At 38.6% G+C, this 18513-nt stretch overlaps 1 protein-coding gene across 1 annotated transcript in view; it reads left to right on the forward strand.

Moving 5' to 3' along the window:
• The first annotated feature begins 9643 nt into the window (after positions 1 to 9643).
• Positions 9644 to 18513, forward strand: part of LOC145772235 (TNF receptor-associated factor 6-like) — a 30656-nt gene continuing 21786 nt past the window's right edge. The window contains exons 1-2 of the mRNA XM_082584089.1: positions 9644 to 9842; positions 17035 to 17167. Of these exons, the coding sequence (XP_082440215.1) occupies positions 9740 to 9842; positions 17035 to 17167 (236 nt within the window). The 5' untranslated portion in view covers positions 9644 to 9739. The remainder of the gene's footprint in view (positions 9843 to 17034; positions 17168 to 18513) is intronic.

An 18513-nucleotide genomic window follows, 5' to 3' on the forward strand; every position in this document is an offset into this window, starting at 1 on the left:
AGTTGGTTGGTTTTGAATCTTTATCCTCGGACTGACAAAGCCTTGGTAGGTTATTCCTGGTTGTTTCGCATACTTGTAGAGGCTCTTGACGCAGGGCCGGTTACAGACTGGATGAGTGAAGTTTTCGATTGTTGAAGTGTTGTTGCCGGAAAATTATTCCATCCACTCGTTGCAGCTGAATGAAGAACAGCCCTGAAATGCGTTGCTCCAGATTCAAGCGCACACCCCGAGAACCGAACCAGCGCTGCGTGATCTTGATTAGGGCGCGGAACCACTGAGCTAACGGGACCGATTTTTGGACTCTATAACAATGCAAAGGGCTATAGAGTTCAACTTAAGACAAATTGGAAAACCTATATTTGTTACGAACATGTTACAATCAGGGGCGGCGGAACGGTTTTTGACTGGGGGGGGGGGGGGGGGGCAGGATTATGAAAAAACGGCACTTTTATTGCTGAAAGGCCAATTTTTTTTTAAGTTTTAAGATAAGATATAGCGATAATGCGCTCATCCATCAGCTCATCATCGAGTAATGATACAAGTGTCCGGAATACAAAGAACAATGGCAAGGAAGAGCATCATGCTATGTTATGATGAAGTCGGCTAACCTAGTGTGATACAGAATTTTGTGTCGTGAATATTATTTTGAGGCGGAAATGAAAGATTATAATTAGGCAAAAAGCAAATACCGTAGCTGAAATTGTTATATCGTATTTCAAAATGTGCAGTAGCTTAGCCTACATGATCTTAAAAGGGCACCATTGCCCTCCCTGCCCTCCCATCCACAGAAAATTTGAGGGCAGGGGGCCCGCCCCCCTGCCCCCCGCTTTCGGCGCCCCTGGTTCCAGTCTGAGTCTCCTACAAGTAAGCAGTTCCAAACCGAGCAAATAGCAGTTGAGCAAGTGACAACTGAGCTATAGCAACATTTCAGTAAGTTTGCAAATGATGAAACTGAGCAAGTAAAGCTGAAAATCTCATTTGCTGCTTTGGACAGTAGGCTAGCTAAAATGTAGGCTACCCTACTTGCTGATTTGAAGCACTTGCTGAGTTGTCGCTTGCCGAGTAGTCTGACGACCTCCTTCGGGACTAAACTTTACACTGGGAGACTGCAACAAAACGTTAGAGAAGCACAATTATTGAGTTTTGATTTCAATCTTTTTCTCTAATTGTGAATTTAAAGTTAGTCGGAGTCTAAAAAACCACATTCTGCTTAACACTGCGGCCCCTCAGAATTTTATGATGATACTTTCCAGCTTCAGAAAATAAATGTCCAAGATAAAAAAATATTTTTAAACTCAGTTGTTTCAAAGTTTTTTTGTTTTTTTTAAACCTATAAGGAGCTGCAATTTTGACTTGAAAATATATCTAAATAAGAAAAACAGTAGCTGCTAGCAAAATGGGATAGGCTTAGGTTCGGGACTAGTAAAGTCCCGGGCTTAGGTAGAGTAGGCCCATCAGCTCAGTTTGATTTTATTCTAACTCATCAAAGCAAGAACAAGCTTTTTGCCACTACATGGTTTAGAAGTCAAAGTCTTAAAACAGTGGAAGGCTGGCCAAAATATATTAGCCTACCGTACTCGTTTGGTTTTGAATTTTTATCCTCAGACTGGCAAAGCCTTTGATAGGTTATTCGAGGTAGTTTTTCATATTTGCAGCCAGGGATGGAGGAACCATTTTAAAAGTAGGTGGGCCCAGAGCAGGGATGGAGGAACCATTTTAAAAGTAGGTGGGTCCAAAGGCGCAGCAGTCAAAGTCCAACTTCTGGGGGGATTCACCCCACAGACCCCCTTAGCTTTGCTGCATTTCTGCAATTGCTGCATTCCAAATTCTATATCATTTATAGGCTACATTGAGTTTTCATGATTGCCATTCGTAGGCTACCAACAACCGAAAAGTTTCCATTTTTGGCCCAGTTTGGCCAAAACGATTACAAAATTGTTAAATTGTGCTTATAGTGATAAAGCTTTGGTAGAGAGTTTGCTTTGTTGAACCATGGAGAAATAAAACATAACAGGAAACAAGAAACAACACATATAAGTTATTGGTATGTCAACCAGACATTTGTTGACAAGGGCCGTGGAGCACTTAAACCTAAACCTAACAACTAAAAGCGCAATTAAAGAGCACTTCGCCTGTTGTGAAACGTGCACTGACAATGTCTCGATCGGCCAATTTAAAATCATCTCTCGATGCAGATCTGATTTTCAGACTAAGATCATGGAAGCCTTCAGAATCAAACGCTGACATTTCTTGAACAATTGAATAAGCTACTGCAGACATTTCTTGAACAATTCATTCATTTTCTTATTTGAGCAACTGTTTAACCTGATATTTGCCGCAGGAGTCATAGCGGCAATGCAATATGACACAGTACAGTAGTTGAGTAGCATAATTATTACAATAGTCAAAAGTATGTTAATTGAGTTTCAGGCAAAATTTAGGTAGGGGTCCGCAGAATTAATAATTTGTCTAAAGGGGTCCGTGACAACAAAAAGGTTGGGAACCACTGTTTTAGAGACAAAGTTGCTGCATCCTCTACCCTTGCTGCAGCTAAAATTACTTTCTCTATATCACAAAAAACCGCAGGTTATCTTGGTCAAATATTTCGCTACCTTTTCAAAACTATTTGGCTTTCAAAATTGGGTGGGCCAGGCCCACCCAGAAAATAAAGTAGGTGGGCCCAGGCCCACGAGGCCCACGTGGTTCCTCCATCCCTGGCCCAGAGGCGCAGCAGTCAAAGTCAATCCAACTTCTGGGAGGCTTCGCCCCCCAGACCCCCCTTAGCATTACTGCATTCCAATATCATTTATATATTTTAGAGAACACATATCCGTGTCGATGACATTTGGGTTCATTTTAATTATGTTATATTTTTTGTGTGTAATAAAGTATGTTAAACTCGCTAAGGTTACTATGTTTTATTTCTCTAGGCCTATGCTTTATAGTGCTGTACAAAATATGGCGATGAACACACAAAAAAAAAGAAACAATACACACACAGTTATAATAGGCTACAACCTGGGATAAATAATCTGCAGCATTATGCCTATACAGTAGGCTGTGCGCATATGTAACAGCTGCAGCACCAATATGCAAATATAATAAGTTAGGCTACTGGCATCAACAATGCACAGCTAATTACCTCAGTTTCAATACCAGGAGTACCGGTACTGGTAGGCCTATATACTCATATTTAACAGTTAGAAAAGTTATCAGGGAGTAACAGCCTGCAGTCAGTGGCGCCGCCAGACCTTTAACAATGGGGGAGGGGGGCAAAATATTGACAGTGCAAGACAGTAGGGTAGTCAAAAATTTTGAAAGGGGTGGTGTTGACAGCCGACGGGCGCAGCCCGATGGCGTGTTTGCCGAAAGCGACACTCAGCGGCGGGGGATCTGGGGGGCCTCCCCCAGAAAATTTTGAAAAATTACTTTCAGTTTGGTTCATTTTGAGAGCATTTTCAACAAAATTGTGGGTATGAATATTTCTGTAAAATGGTGCTGTCCGGTGGCATAGCAAAAGGATAAGATCATGTTTTCTTCGGTATTTTTCGGAAATAAAGCTAAGTCTTTATGTTTTCTTGTTGCTAATTCTAGACTGAGATATTTGAATGTTTGGTATTGGCAAAACTCGCTCTATTAATGCAGTTTCGTTTAAAATTAGGCAAACTTTGTTTTAGAGACATAGGTTGATTGCTTTTTTTGCGAGATTATTACAGTTTTATTATTTATCAATTTTCTTTGTTTTTTGTTTTGTTTATTATCTTTATCCTGCATTGCGGGAAAGCGGACTTGAGCGCTATGCATCGGTGTACGCCTTCCGATGTACACCTGACCCACGCTGCAGCCGACTGCAACGTCTGTTTCCGGTTGTCTACTCTACTTATGACTTAAATTTGGTAATGGGTAGTGACCCATTCCTCAAAATCGATCACTGGGTAGAGGCAATTATCGTAAAGTTTCTTGCCCAGAGAAACAACAGCAAGTGCCGGTGGCTGGAGTCGAACATGCAGGCTCTCGACTGCGAGCCCAACGCGCTAACCACTCGGCCACTGCTGCCGACATTTTCTCCTTGGTTGATTCAAAAAGCGATCTTATTCCTGTAAGTCGCTAACTTTTATGCTCTGAAGTCAACTCAAAGTTTAGAAAATGTAAGGTCATAGAGGTCATACATCTTGATGAGTGTCAAACAAAAAGCTTTGAGACAATGAAGTTACTTTAGGCTATTTCTGATATATTCAAGTTTTGTATAACGAATAGCTGTTTAGATGTTAATCTAGATCGAACAAGCGATCTCAGCAGTTGCAGATGGCTTGCATCCTTGCACAGTTTGACGAGAAATTACATCATAGGCTAAAGCTTTTCTTGTAAACAATGTATTAACATCCGTAAATTCAATTTGAAAGGTTGAAACCCCCGAACCCTCCTCCCTTGGCTACGCCACTGGTGCAAAACATGCAAGACAGTGGTATATTATTTAATTTCTCTTGTTTTCTACCAGGGCTGGAAAAAATGTTTAGCTTCCCGGGAATCTGTTTTTTAGAGAAAAAATTTCCAGCGGTTTACAATCACGATAATGAGAATCTTATATTTTACTGATCTCGGGGGCTGACGTAAACCTTAAAAGTCATTTCGACATATTCTTGATGCCCCCCTTATCGAAAATTGTTCTTTGTAATACCGCTTTGAAGGATGATTAGGCTACGAGTTACGACTATGAACAAAAGAATAAATTTTAAACTTCATTTTGAATTGAAATGACATGACGTAATGTCTTCCAACCTTAGTTATGTATTTTTTCATTACGTAACGTCTTGTAGGAATAAATTGAAAATCAGTATGATCACTCAAAATGAAAGCAATGGGACTACGAATCCTCACTAAACCAATCAATCAATGGTCTTGTTGCACCGAAGATGACAACCTTATATTTTACTGATCTCCGGAGCTGATGTAAACCTTAAGGCATAGATCTGTTGACTCAATGCAAACCCTTTGAAGGTAGGGGGGGAGGGCTTGTCAATTCAACTTTTTGTATCAACAGTTGTATCTCTAAAACCACTGAGGCTGCGACTACGAGATTTCTTTACTTTTCCTAACTTTTATTCACCTCTATTGAGCTGAAATTTTGAGCAAATGAAGGATATAAATTGAAAGATATAAGGCATTTCTCAGCATATCCTCTGAAATATTTCATATTCTATTGTGAAACATTTTCCCACCAGCTGGATGAAAGTAATTAATTTGGCCCATGTCTCGTTAATCCAGTGGCGTAGCCAAGGGGGGGGGAGGGTTGGGGGTTACAACCCCCCCTTTGGCACGCGTGTGACGTCACGATACTGAGAATGATGCTTTCAATCTAACAAAATTGCCTAATTTTAAGCAAAATTGCATTAAAAGAACAAGTTTTGCCAATACCAAACATCTCAGCCAGGAATTAGCAACAAGAAAACATAGAGACTTAGCTTTATTTCCGAAAAATACCGAAGAAAACATGATCTTATCCTTTTGCTATGCCACCAGACACCACCATTTTACAGGAATATTCGTAACCACATTTTTGTTGAAAATGCTCTCAAAATGCACCAAATTCAAAGTAATTTTTCAAAATTTTTTGGGGGAGGCCCCCCAGACCTCTCCGCTGGGTTGTCAACCCCCCTTTCAAAATTCCTGGCTACGCTCCTGCGTTAATCCTAACTGTTTCACTGCGTGAAGGGCATTGACTGTATGTAAAATAATGTAAAAAAAAAATTAATCACAACATTACAATGCCCGTTCTTTATTACTCTACCAAAAAATAATGTGTAAACTCACGCTACAAATTACACTCATAAGTGCCCTCAACATTTCAACGTATATGAGCAGTTCTAAAATTCACATAGTTTTAATTTTCGGGTATGCTCAGCGTGAATAATTTTACAAAGTGAATCCCAAATTTTGAAACCGTGTCAAAATAACAGAGATATCACTCCTAAAGCATGAGAAGAATCGACAGCCCCCCCCCCTCCCCAAACTGAGCAAGATTCCAGGAGCCCAACCTTCTAAGGGTTAAAAGTCATGTCGACTTATTCTTGATGCCCCCTTATCGAAAATTGTTCTTTGTAATACCGCTTTGAAGGTGGATTAGGAGTATGAACATAAGAATAAATTTTAAACTTCAATTTGTATTGAAAATACATGACGTAATGTCTTCCAACCTTATCACTTTTCATTACGTAATATTTACCCCCACCAAACCACTTTTGACGATCGAATTTGTTAATTTATTATTTGGTAAAATGTTTAGATCAGTGGTTCTCAACCTTTTTGTCTTGGTGGACCCTTTTTGGTGTCTTCCAAGCGGTCGCGGACCCCTAAAAATTTCAATTTGAAATTTTGGTATATTGCGTTTCCTTATGGAATCATATGTTACATAAGTTTCAAAGCAACACACTTAAAAGAATTTGCTGAATTCGCAACGCACTTGACGATTGATGAAATTATGTTCTGACTTATGAGCTATATGTTGGCACGCAGGATCAAACATCGGTAAGCTATATGCTCATTTGATGTTTTTCTATAACTTTTATCAAAAGTTAATAGAATACTTGCGACCGTTACAAAGAATTTCTCCCTTTTTTCATTTGAAATCAATATTAATTCGTTATAATCACAGTCATTGCAAAACTGTGAGTGGTGATAGACTGCTGACTAACGTTTGTATTTCTAAATTAATCATTGATCAACATTGAACATAGCCTTATTAAAAGGTTTAAGTAATTTATATGATATTTTAGTTAAGAAACCAAACCTTTGTGCAATGTCCTTTGCAATTTCAAACGACGTACCAGTGCGTTGCGACTTACAGTTTAAGAATCACTGTAGGCTAATACATAAACAAAGCACAAACAATTTTTAAATTTCTTAATTTATCCATCATGTGGAAAACTCGGAAACTTTCGCGGACCCCCGGAAATCGCTTCACGGACCCCTTGGGGTCCGCGGACCCCCGGTTGAGAACCAATGGTTTAGATGATGTCACGTCATAACGCCGATTTGAGATATAATTTCATTTATGCCGTCGTATGGATGAAAAACTTATATAGTTTTATACTCTGCTGAGATTAAAGAAGAAACATAAATGATAAATATTAGAGAAATTGAGTCTCCTTTACAACTTAAGAATTGAACAACTCAAAACTGCTGAAACAAAACGTTTTGTTTAAGTGAAAGAATCACTGCAAGCAAGCAATGCCAAAATGCGCTAAGTCATGGGAGTGTGAGGTAGCCTATCAAAAATTTAACAGGTTGTTATTTTTCTACCTCAATGTGACGTTAGTTAAAACTTTAAAAAGTCTTTATCTTTGCTTCTGTAGAAAATCTTTTATCTACTGTACAATTTGGTCATCAAGGTTTTCCATACTTTTATTTAAAGAGAGAGCTTTTACCCCCCCCCCCCCCCCCCCTTGCAACTTGAGTTGACTTACTTGAGGTTGGGGTCCAAATATTAAAAAAATAATATTAATATGTATTAATAAAGAAGAAATTAAAGAGATGATGCCCAAAACATTGGAGGGGCAGCTGCCCCGCCTGCCCCCCCCCTGCCGGCGCCACTGCCTGCAGTATTATGTGCATACACAACAGCTGCACCACCAATATACAAATATAATAGGCCTACTGGTATCAAACAACAACTTGTTCCTTCAACTGTCAATATATAGGTGACTGCTACTGTATTACCAGAGTCACATGTAGGCCTACATAGTGACTCTGGTATTACACTTGAAATTTTTTCCTAAAAAGTTAATAATACGATCATTGAAAGCAATAAATTCTTGGCAAATTAAGGTGAGATCAACCTGATCGATCAAGTTTTTGTTAATGTGTTCAACTGTTCATCCTATGGTTCAAGTGCTCTTCGGTTAATTTGCTTTTGAAGTAATTTTTCACCAGTCTGTGGTACGAAAAAGACCTTTTTGCAGCAGCATTAAACATAGGGATTTCCAGGTAAAACTGTATCAGTTTTGATAGATTTATGTAAATGTTTTATCTATTTTAACAGCTTGAGTTCGTTTTCGAGAGAATTAACATCAATATCCCCATCTAGCTTGGTTTAAGTGCCTTCTTTAAGAGACAAAGTTGCAGCTAAAATTACTTTCTCTATAGGCCTATCACAATAAAACCGCAGGTTATCTTGGTCAAACCTTTCGCTCCTTTTTCAAAAATATTTGGCTTTCAAAAGTGGGTGGGCCAAGCCCACCCAGAAAATAAAGTAGGTGGGCCCAGGCCCACGAGGCCCACGTGGTTCCTCCATCCCTGTTTGCAGCCCAGAGGCTTTTGACTCAGGGCCGATTACCGAGATTGGCAAAGTAAAGTTTCTAGCACTAGTTGCAACGTTCATTTGATAAAACCTAGTGATTCCTGTGATTCCTGTGATTCCTGTTATAATTAAAAAATATTCAATTAGCTTTTTGGGGATTGCCATTTAGTACTTCGAAATGTTTGATCTGGCAGCTCTTATTGGTGAACTGGTAACTGGAACACTGGACGTCAAGAAGTTGAATTGGATTGGAAGTTGGAACCGAGTTGTTTTGATTGAACGGAATGTTGATTTTCGATAACAAACGAGATAAGATAGGGGATGTAGGTTTTGACATCGTCACAAAATATATCCCGCAATGGCCTCTGTATATTATCAGAGCATAATAAACTCCTGAGAGAAGTCCGAACTAGTCAATGTCGTTTTGTGAAACAATAGCCTACCGTACTTGTTCATTAATTTGTTTATAGTAGGTACGTACGTATACTTTTAGAGAGTTTGTCATTGAAGAAGTTACTGTAGTTAACAATAGACCACTTTATGAAACAATTTACACCTAGCTTATGCACATGATAACTCTGCATACATCATAAAAAAATTGGGAGCTGGTATACAAGTCCTCCTCCCGGGTGCAACCTAGTCCGTACCCTGAACAGTTCGCACCCTGAAAAGATTGAGAGAAAAAATTAAAAAAGCCGAAGTCGCTGATCGGAGTTTCCGCAAACAACTCGAGGGTTAGGGTTAACGGAAACTGCGGAAAAATATTTGCGGAAACTGCAATCAGCGAGGGTGAGGGTTAGCGGAAACTGCGATCAGCGACTTCGGCTTTGTGCTATCTTTCTCTCGATCTTTTTAGGGGGAAAATTTTAAACTGTTTGCGGAAACTGCAATCAGCGACTTCCGCTTTTTTAATTTTTTCTCTCGATCTTTTCAGGGTACAAACTAGGTTGCATCCGTCCCCCCCCCACCACTCTTGGCAACTCATGACAAAGACACGACTCAACCAAACATACAGGGTGAAACTACTTTACCTTTGCTTTACTGTTCACACACTTCAATTCACATGTTTTGGTCAATTCCTCTTTGTCATGACTTGCCAAGGGTGGTGGGGGGGGGACTTGTATACCAGCTCCAAACCTATGCAAGTATGCCAAACTACCTGGGTTAAGCCTTCAAAGAACCTTTCCCAGTTTGAGTACCAAGTAGCCTATAAAAATTCCCACAATCGATCAATTACTATTAGATTTCATTGGGTGAAACTAAATACCCAGTTGACCAAGCTACAAATAGTTTATATACGGTATAATGTCATTTCAATATGTACGGTATACTTTAGAGAGCAAAATAGAACCCGGTTAAATTAGCAAGACATAAAGAAACTTAAATTTTAAGTGTAGATAGTTATGTTCTGCTGATACCTAACGACAGTGCAATTAATACTAAATGCTGGTTGCGGATTCAAGAAGATCTTTGTCTTCTATGCCAATTTTTTCTCCGGAAATTTTAACAAATGATATGAATGGATCGGAAGATGATGGAACAACTGGTAAGATTAATCTTTCAAATTTTTTTTGTTTTCGATCTAACAGTTTTTTTCATCAAACCAATGAATTATGTTAAAATGGTTTTACCAATCAGTAACAACTGCAAACAGTGATGGGTGTAGGTTTAGGCCAGAGGTGACAAACCTGTGGCCCATTAAAGAATTTTGTGCGGCCCGCAAAACAGTTTGACAATCGCTCATGCATTAAAGACATTACTGTTGCTCTATCCTTTTTGCTCAAGTTGATTTTTTTTTGGTATGTTTTGATTCTGCGTAAGATAATTTCAACTGTGTGGGTTTTATTACTTTCATCTGCCATTTGTTACTTTTCATGAAGAATATCTTGAGTCGCTTCTAAAAGATTTCATAGTAGGTTACGATTAAAAAGTTGTGTGGCCTGATATCTCATGTGTAATTGACAAAGTGGCCCGCGACCGCAAAAAGATTCGTCACCCCTGGTTTAGACAAATGCAAAATTTTATAGAATGGTTGCTTTGGCAATCGCCTATTACATATTGTAGTATGAAACAATTAAAACTGTATTTCTTATATGACACGATATATAGTTTTTGTTCAAATATGGTCATTTTTGTGTGATACAAATAAATCCTAGGCTAATGCAGTAGTCCTCACTTGTTAAGTCCACTTTTAGACCGGATGATTTTGGGCTTATTAAGCAGTGGGACAATTCTCTACCACTCTTATTTGTTCAGAAACTTCGAACTGGACCAAATTGGGCTTAATAAACGGGTGGGACTGTTCATAGGCGTCGATTTTTTCTTAGAAGAGAGGAATTCTGGGTGGGCGAGAGTTTTCAAACAGATTTCATTGAATGTGTATGTTCGCAAATTCGCAATGGTTCAGTCTTCGAAATGAGCATATTTTTACTTCGGTAAAAACGTTGCCGAGGCCAAATGGCAAAATTTGAAATTGCCTCGGCAATTACTGTGAATATTTATTAGGAAAAGATTGTACTAAAACATGTAAAACGAGAAGCGAAAAATATACTAGAGTAGTCTATTACGAACGCATTGTTTGATTTGTTGTGATGTAATAATACCAAAAGTAGTGATAAAGCGAGCAACGCGATACGCACGCTGTTACGGTAATTCACGTTAAAAAACTCACCGGGAGGGGAAAGTAAGTTAATTTTGGGTTGATTCAACGTTCGAGTCAGCACAAATCAATTTAATTTTTCCGGCGGGTTATATTGCGTAACAACAATGCCCAATAAGAAATTTACGTTTGTTTCACATTAATTCGACATCTAGCGATGTTGAATTATCATAAAATAACGTTAATTACTCAACCAGGTACAGGTAACATATTAATAGCTCCCTGCGAGAAGATCGCCTCGATTTATGTAAGCTTATAAGACAACATAATTTCGGCACAATTGGGACACTGCGAGCAACCCAAAGTTTGTTTGATGAACTAGTCAGAATCGGTATCATCAGATGCTATATCAGCTGGACGAGATAACGGAAAGCGAGGCGCAACAAGGAGTAGATGCTTACAATAATTTGACGTCTACTGGAGTTAAATCAATACAAATAGCAGGCCTTGATACAACTTTTTTTTCCGGCGGCCAAACGTGTCCGACTGAAGCAAGCTGTTCGGCGGCCAATCACAAGCACATGGCGGCTATCGGAACTTCGACACGCATCAACATACAGTCTTCGAAATTAGCACATTTTTACTTCGGCAGCAGCGAAAAATATACTAGAGTAGTCTATCACGACCGCACTGTTTGATTTGTTGTGATGTAATAATGCCAAAAGTAGCGATAAAGCGAGCTACAAGATACGCACGTGGCACGCTGTTGCAGGAATTCACGTTAAATAACTCACGGGGAAAAGTAAGTTAATTTTGGGTTGATTCAACGTTCGAGTCAGCACAAATCGATTTAATTTTTCCGCTCGGTTATATTGCGTAACAACAATGCTCAATAAGAAAGTTACGTTTGTTTTACATTAATTCGACATCTAGCAACGTTGAATTATCATAAAATAACGTCAATTGCTCAACCAGGTACAGGTAACAAATTAATAGCTCCCTGCGAGAAGATTGCCTCGATTTACGTATACACTAACATAATTTCGGCACAATTGGGATACTGCGAACAACACAAAGTCTGTTTGATAAAGAACTAGCTGTCAGAATCGGAATCATCAGATGCTGTATCGGAGCACGAGGTTGTCGCGTCATCACTGGAATCAGACACATCAAGAGGCTCATCGCTTGGCTGTAAATCTATACCATCTTTGCCGTTCGCAATGAAGCGTCCACGTTTTGCGGCTTTCGGGCTTTGATACCACTCCACAGGCCTCTTTCTTTTTCATAAAGATCCATCAGGGTGTTGACTAGGAAACAAATCTATGCTGTGCCATAACGACTGGGAGGAATGTTTAACCCTAACGTTACAAGCGCTCGTGTGGCCTCGGCATTTTTATTGCCGACGCTAATGCGCCATTTGCCGACGCTAATTTCGAAGACTGAATTTATCGCATTAATAAGGTGTATTGTGATGTCACTTGCATCCAGCTTATCGTGAGACATCAGCTGCTTGATCACTCAATAAGGTTAACAATTCAAGCATATACAGGGTGTATTGTGATTTATCGAGTGCTTTAACTCTTTTCTAGTCCTTGGTGATTATAAGTGGCAAAGTACTACTACTTTAATTTACAAGGCCGCTTGTGTAAAATTTTCTCGGAACTTCATGGCGGACAAATGCGGCCGACGGAAGGGCGAGACCCTGCGGACAAAATGTCGGTTTTTGTAGGTTAATCGCGGCGATGGCCGCCTTCAGTTTCGAGGCCTGAATTATAGGGTGATATTTTTATAAAAGATTCTCCCAGCTGGGCACGTGTCTAAGCGCCGGCGAAGTAGGAAGTAACCCAAATAAAACATCCAGCAATAGTAAGATTGAATCAACATTCTAGTCTGGTGTAGTCTAAGAAAACTAGTTTTTTCTTGTAATCTTGTTGTCCTTACAATCACCTCGGCAATTGCCGACGCTAATTTCGAAAAGTGTGGTTAGTCTTTCTCGCAAAGACTGCGTTTAGCGTCGCTGCAGCAATTAAGCTTTAATAGGTTGGATGTTTTCTTTCTTGCATCTTGCGATCTTATGAGCGCTGCTAAACTAAACAAACTTCTTTTTCCTTTGCGACCTAAAAAGCGCGTGACTCGTGACCTGTTATCTTTAAAGTGGCGCCTTCGGATTTGCCGCATTTGTAAAAGCGATTGTTTTTAGTACGTCTTTAGTTTGTGTCGGTTATTTTATTGTCATGTTCATTATGATGTCATATTCACATTCCCTTACGCTGACCGGGAACTGAAGTTTGATTGTGACGTAACGAAAGTGGGACCATTCGGAGAAAAGATCAAATTGCCGACACAAATTTGGAGAAAAGATCAAACGTGGCTTTCTCTCACCAGGAATTGCCAACTGTGGCAGTTGCCGTAGCAACAACAATGCAGTGCGTACCGCCGTTTTTCCACGCAGCGTTGTTACGGAATTGCTTTGTTCTGTCGGATACCTAGCGAGAGACATAGCGTAAAACAAGAAGTTGCGCTGCAGTTGGTTGGATAGTCCAGCGTTTAAGAAAAACGAAAATAATTGTAACGAACACTTCATAAGTGGCATGAAAACAGGGTGGGCGAAACATATTTTGCCCACCCTCGTTTCACGGCAGGGTGGGCGTCGCCCACCCTATTTCGACGCCTATGGGACTGTTCACTGTGGGCTTAGTGGGGACTACTGTAATAATAAATAGACAAAGTTCCTAATTTGCATTTTATCAGATTTAACAGCAAAATTAGCAATTCTTTAATACATTTGCCATGAAAATTCCAATTTAGCATTGGTTTGATAAACTATATATCTTAAATGATATGAGATGTTCTACTGGTGCAAATTAAGCTAAACTATCACAAGATGTATACAGTGACAATCTGCTTTTATTCCGACGTTTCGTCAATCAGACACGACTGACTTCTTCAGGGGGCTAGACCAGGTAGTGACTACCTGTCTAGCATGGCAAAACACAGGACATATTGCTGAAAACAACTAAACATGCAAAATGAAAATTCAACTTCTGGACAAAAACTTATCGCGCGCAAAGTTTGAAATAAGTTAGAAAAAAGGGGGACTTAATTGCGATCAACAAGAAACTTAAATAACAACAAGATAGGAGAGTGAACGGCATGAGTCATGAATCGAGTTTTGTACGCACTACTGCACAGTTTTACAATCAGCATGAAACCAATTTAAAAAAACGTCAAATCAGCACTTACAATAGTTTTTTGTAGATAGCGGGAAAAGAGATGCCATCATTGCGATTCATTACATGAGGCTTTTGATTGATGAACCAACTTTCAGAAAACATTCGCTTTTTATAATCACTTTCAACTTTTAGAATTTTAGAATTGCTCCAAGTTATTTTATGATCTGAAGTTATGGCATGCATGCAAGGAGCGGAATGTTCAGGGCGTTGATATTTGAAAGCTCTTTTGTGTTCATTAATGCGAGATTTGAGATCTCGTTTTGTTTGGCCAACATAAATTAAATTGCAATCATCACAAGAAACTTGGTACACTAAACCTGAGATTTCGCTTTGATTCAAGGGGTCTTTTAAAGATGGCAAAAATTTACTTATTGTCAAGAAAGGTTTTAAAGCGACTTTTACACCAATTTCATTTAAGATACGCCGAATTTTTTCAGAAACTCCCTTAACATAAGGTAAAGAAACAAAAGACTTATACTGGGTAGATGGGGGTACTAAACTTTTAGGTTGTCGTTGGCAAGCATGCTTTCTTGGAAATCCATTGAGGCGCAAAGTATTGTGTAATGCTTTGTTCTGTCGTGAACGTTCATGCGGATCTGCGACATGTGTGTCAATGCGGTCATACAAAGTTTTAGCTACAGTAAGTTTTTGATGTTTGGGATGGTGTGAATTAAAATTTAAATATCTGTCAGTGTGTGTGGGTTTTTTGAAAATTGTAGTGGTCAACGTGTTTGTGGCATTGTGACGAATAACTGAGACGTCTAAAAATGATATGGAGTTGTTTTTTTCATGTTCTGTTGTGAATTGAATTGAAGAAGATATGCTATTCAAATGTTGATGAAATTGGTTGACCGCAGACTTTTTTATAATGCAAAAAGTGTCATCTACATATCTCACCCAAAGTTGCGGTGGTGTATGGAATGAAGTGATGGCAGTGCGCTCAATGTATTCCATGAAAATGTTAGCCACGACCGGGGAAATGCAAGAACCCATCGGCGTACCATAAATTTGACGATAAAGAACGTTATTATAACAAAATACAGTAGACTCAAAACACAATTTCAAAGCTTCTGTGACGTCATTGATAGAAAGTTTAGTGCGTTCGTGTAAATTCGGCGTATCTTAAATGAAATTGGTGTAAAAGTCGCTTTAAAACCTTTCTTGACAATAAGTAAATTTTTGCCATCTTTAAAAGACCCCTTGAATCAAAGCGAAATCTCAGGTTTAGTGTACCAAGTTTCTTGTGATGATTGCAATTTAATTTATGTTGGCCAAACAAAACGAGATCTCAAATCTCGCATTAATGAACACAAAAGAGCTTTCAAATATCAACGCCCTGAACATTCCGCTCCTTGCATGCATGCCATAACTTCAGATCATAAAATAACTTGGAGCAATTCTAAAATTCTAAAAGTTGAAAGTGATTATAAAAAGCGAATGTTTTCTGAAAGTTGGTTCATCAATCAAAAGCCTCATGTAATGAATCGCAATGATGGCATCTCTTTTCCCGCTATCTACAAAAAACTATTGTAAGTGCTGATTTGACGTTTTTTTAAATTGGTTTCATGCTGATTGTAAAACTGTGCAGTAGTGCGTACAAAACTCGATTCATGACTCATGCCGTTCACTCTCCTATCTTGTTGTTATTTAAGTTTCTTGTTGATCGCAATTAAGTCCCCCTTTTTTCTAACTTATTTCAAACTTTGCGCGCGATAAGTTTTTGTCCAGAAGTTGAATTTTCATTTTGCATGTTTAGTTGTTTTCAGCAATATGTCCTGTGTTTTGCCATGCTAGACAGGTAGTCACTACCTGGTCTAGCCCCCTGAAGAAGTCAGTCGTGTCTGATTGACGAAACGTCGGAATAAAAGCAGATTGTCACTGTATACATCTTGTGATAGTTTAGCTTAATTTGCACCAGTAGAACATCTCATATCATTTAATTTAATGCCTGGTGAACAGCCTCATTCAATTTTCAAACTATATATCTGTTAAAAATTATTTTAAATGAGAATTTTTGTGATAATGATTACAGTATATACCTGAATATACCGTATGTAAAATTGAAATCTCTTGACTAGGTGCGGCCCTCCAAGAGGCTATTGCTTTATTCGCCTTTACCTAAATCGCCCACTGACTGCAAAGTTGTAACGAATACAAACATCAAACAAGAGTGCTGTCAAAAAGCATACACTATCATAATAAGTCCCCGAAGATGTTCAAGAAACAAAGAGTATACATATATACAGTATTAGTGTTGTATAGAAAATACTCTTACAGTTTTAACCAGAAGAGTGCTGCCACCGACATGAAAAATGTTTATAGTCCAAGTATTTAGGCGCCAAGAACAAATATACACTATAGGCTACAGTATGTACATACGGTACTAGTATAAATAATGGAGATGGAAAAAAACTCTGATTTTAAGGTTATCTTGTGCTAAATTTCGTTGCTGTGGTACAATACATGTATAATAGTATATTGTATAGCTCACTGTTTCAAGGTCCTCATGTATTGTATTACGTCCACAAAAATATCGCATGCAAAATTGCAAATCTCAGTTGAAACATTGCGTTTAAAATTTATTTCAGCAAGAATGTTTTAGGATACATGTGACTTGAGAAAATGACAGTCAAATTAAGCATTTTTTTATGAAACAAAAACATTACATTTTTATATTGTGTAATTGTATATCCTATATCATACTGTATTGAAGTTTTGTGTAATTTAGATCTTTTTGTTGATGTTTTTTATCTGGTATTTTGTCTAGAAAGGATTTTTACCAATTTCTGTTGTCACTGTTTGTTCACTGACTGACTTGTTGTTGCTTAAAAAAAGGGTGACATTATATAACCAAATTATTGCTGTGCTCTGATTGAGTTTAAAGAAACCTGTTTTCTCTTTTTCAGGATATGACTTTGAGTTTGTGCCATGTTTGGATAATAAGTACATGTGTCCTATTTGCTTGTTAGCATTGCGAGATCCTGTTCAAACCGGTTGTGGACATCGGTTTTGCCGCCTTTGCATCTTGCGCTGTATAAAGTAAGTCTTGCTTAGTTGTTCTGTGAATTTCACTTTAATGCATCAATTCAAAAGCACTGAACTTACATTTATTAATTTCAATACACAATATGCATTGGTCGCATTTTTTTAATATATACTGTGCCAGCAAAAATTACACCTTGTATTTTATGTGAATAGTGAGTATATATATTTGCTTGCAATTTTATAGAAAAATTATCTTGTTTGATTTTGTAAACAAAGTAATTCAGGTCTCGAAATTCGTTTTTGTTGACGGCGGACAAACGTGTCCGGTCTGAGCAGCTATCTCGGCGGACACACCAGTTTTAACGTCATTTGTCATGCTTAATCACTATCTTGATATTTCTTCGCCATTTGAGAACTGTTCTATAGCTATACGGTTTAGAAGGCTTTAAATTTCTTCGAAGTCACTCTGAAAGGCTTTCATCAGACCAACAATGTGCGCTTGAAGAGTCAAAGCGCCGTGTGGCTGCTCAATGCGCCGCCTAACTGATTAACTTCCACCAAACGAGGTCGTGTGGCTTCTTGCGTCACAATGCTCTGGGCACGAGTCCGAAACCTTCTACTGTACACTAACGCTACTATTTTCTGCTGTGCAAAGTATCACTAGGCTTTTTTAGGTTTATTTTTGCGTGTCATGTGAGCGAAAGTGAATTTTTCCGGGGGGCGTTTTCTTACTGTAATACCAAAACTTAACAAATTTTGCTGCATCTTGCTGTAATAGCCTACTCGTATTTCTAATTTTGTAACCAACCTTTCCTTATCAATATTACTCGGAGATCAAAGCCAGACATTGTGTCATTTATAAGACTTAAACTAAGTTGCGCGTGATTAGTGTAGAAGTACGATCCGGTACTCCCATCGATTCTTAGCGAAGAATTCACCAAATTACGATGATTCAAGTCATCAATCGTTGAAGCAACGTAAAAATCAAAAGTTTTCCTACTTGAATGGAAGTTGACGATTTGTATCGCTAGTTCTTGTGTTATTTCTGGCGGACAAATATGACCGATCTAGAGGGTACTTCCCACGGACATCACATGCTGAGACGGCAGACATCACATGCTGAGACGACGGACATGTCCGCCGTGAATTTCGAGGCCTGTAGTTACTGAACTTTCAACTACTGTACCTTGTTTATATGTTTAATGTTTATACTTGATATATATAATGTTGTCATATTAATTATGTGAAGCAATTTTTAAAACAGTTTAATTTTCAAAGAAGTGGTAACTACCACATTTCAATTTTTTTTTTCTTTTGGTGAGCGTTGGCCGTTGGGGTGTGGCGGCATCCCGAGATGTACAAAAACATGTCACCTGTTTTTTTCCTGTGATTTTGTATGA

This window comes from Aplidium turbinatum, chromosome 6, assembly GCF_918807975.1.
Source record: "Aplidium turbinatum chromosome 6, kaAplTurb1.1, whole genome shotgun sequence".
In the NCBI taxonomy this organism is placed as follows: Eukaryota; Metazoa; Chordata; class Ascidiacea; order Aplousobranchia; family Polyclinidae; genus Aplidium; species Aplidium turbinatum.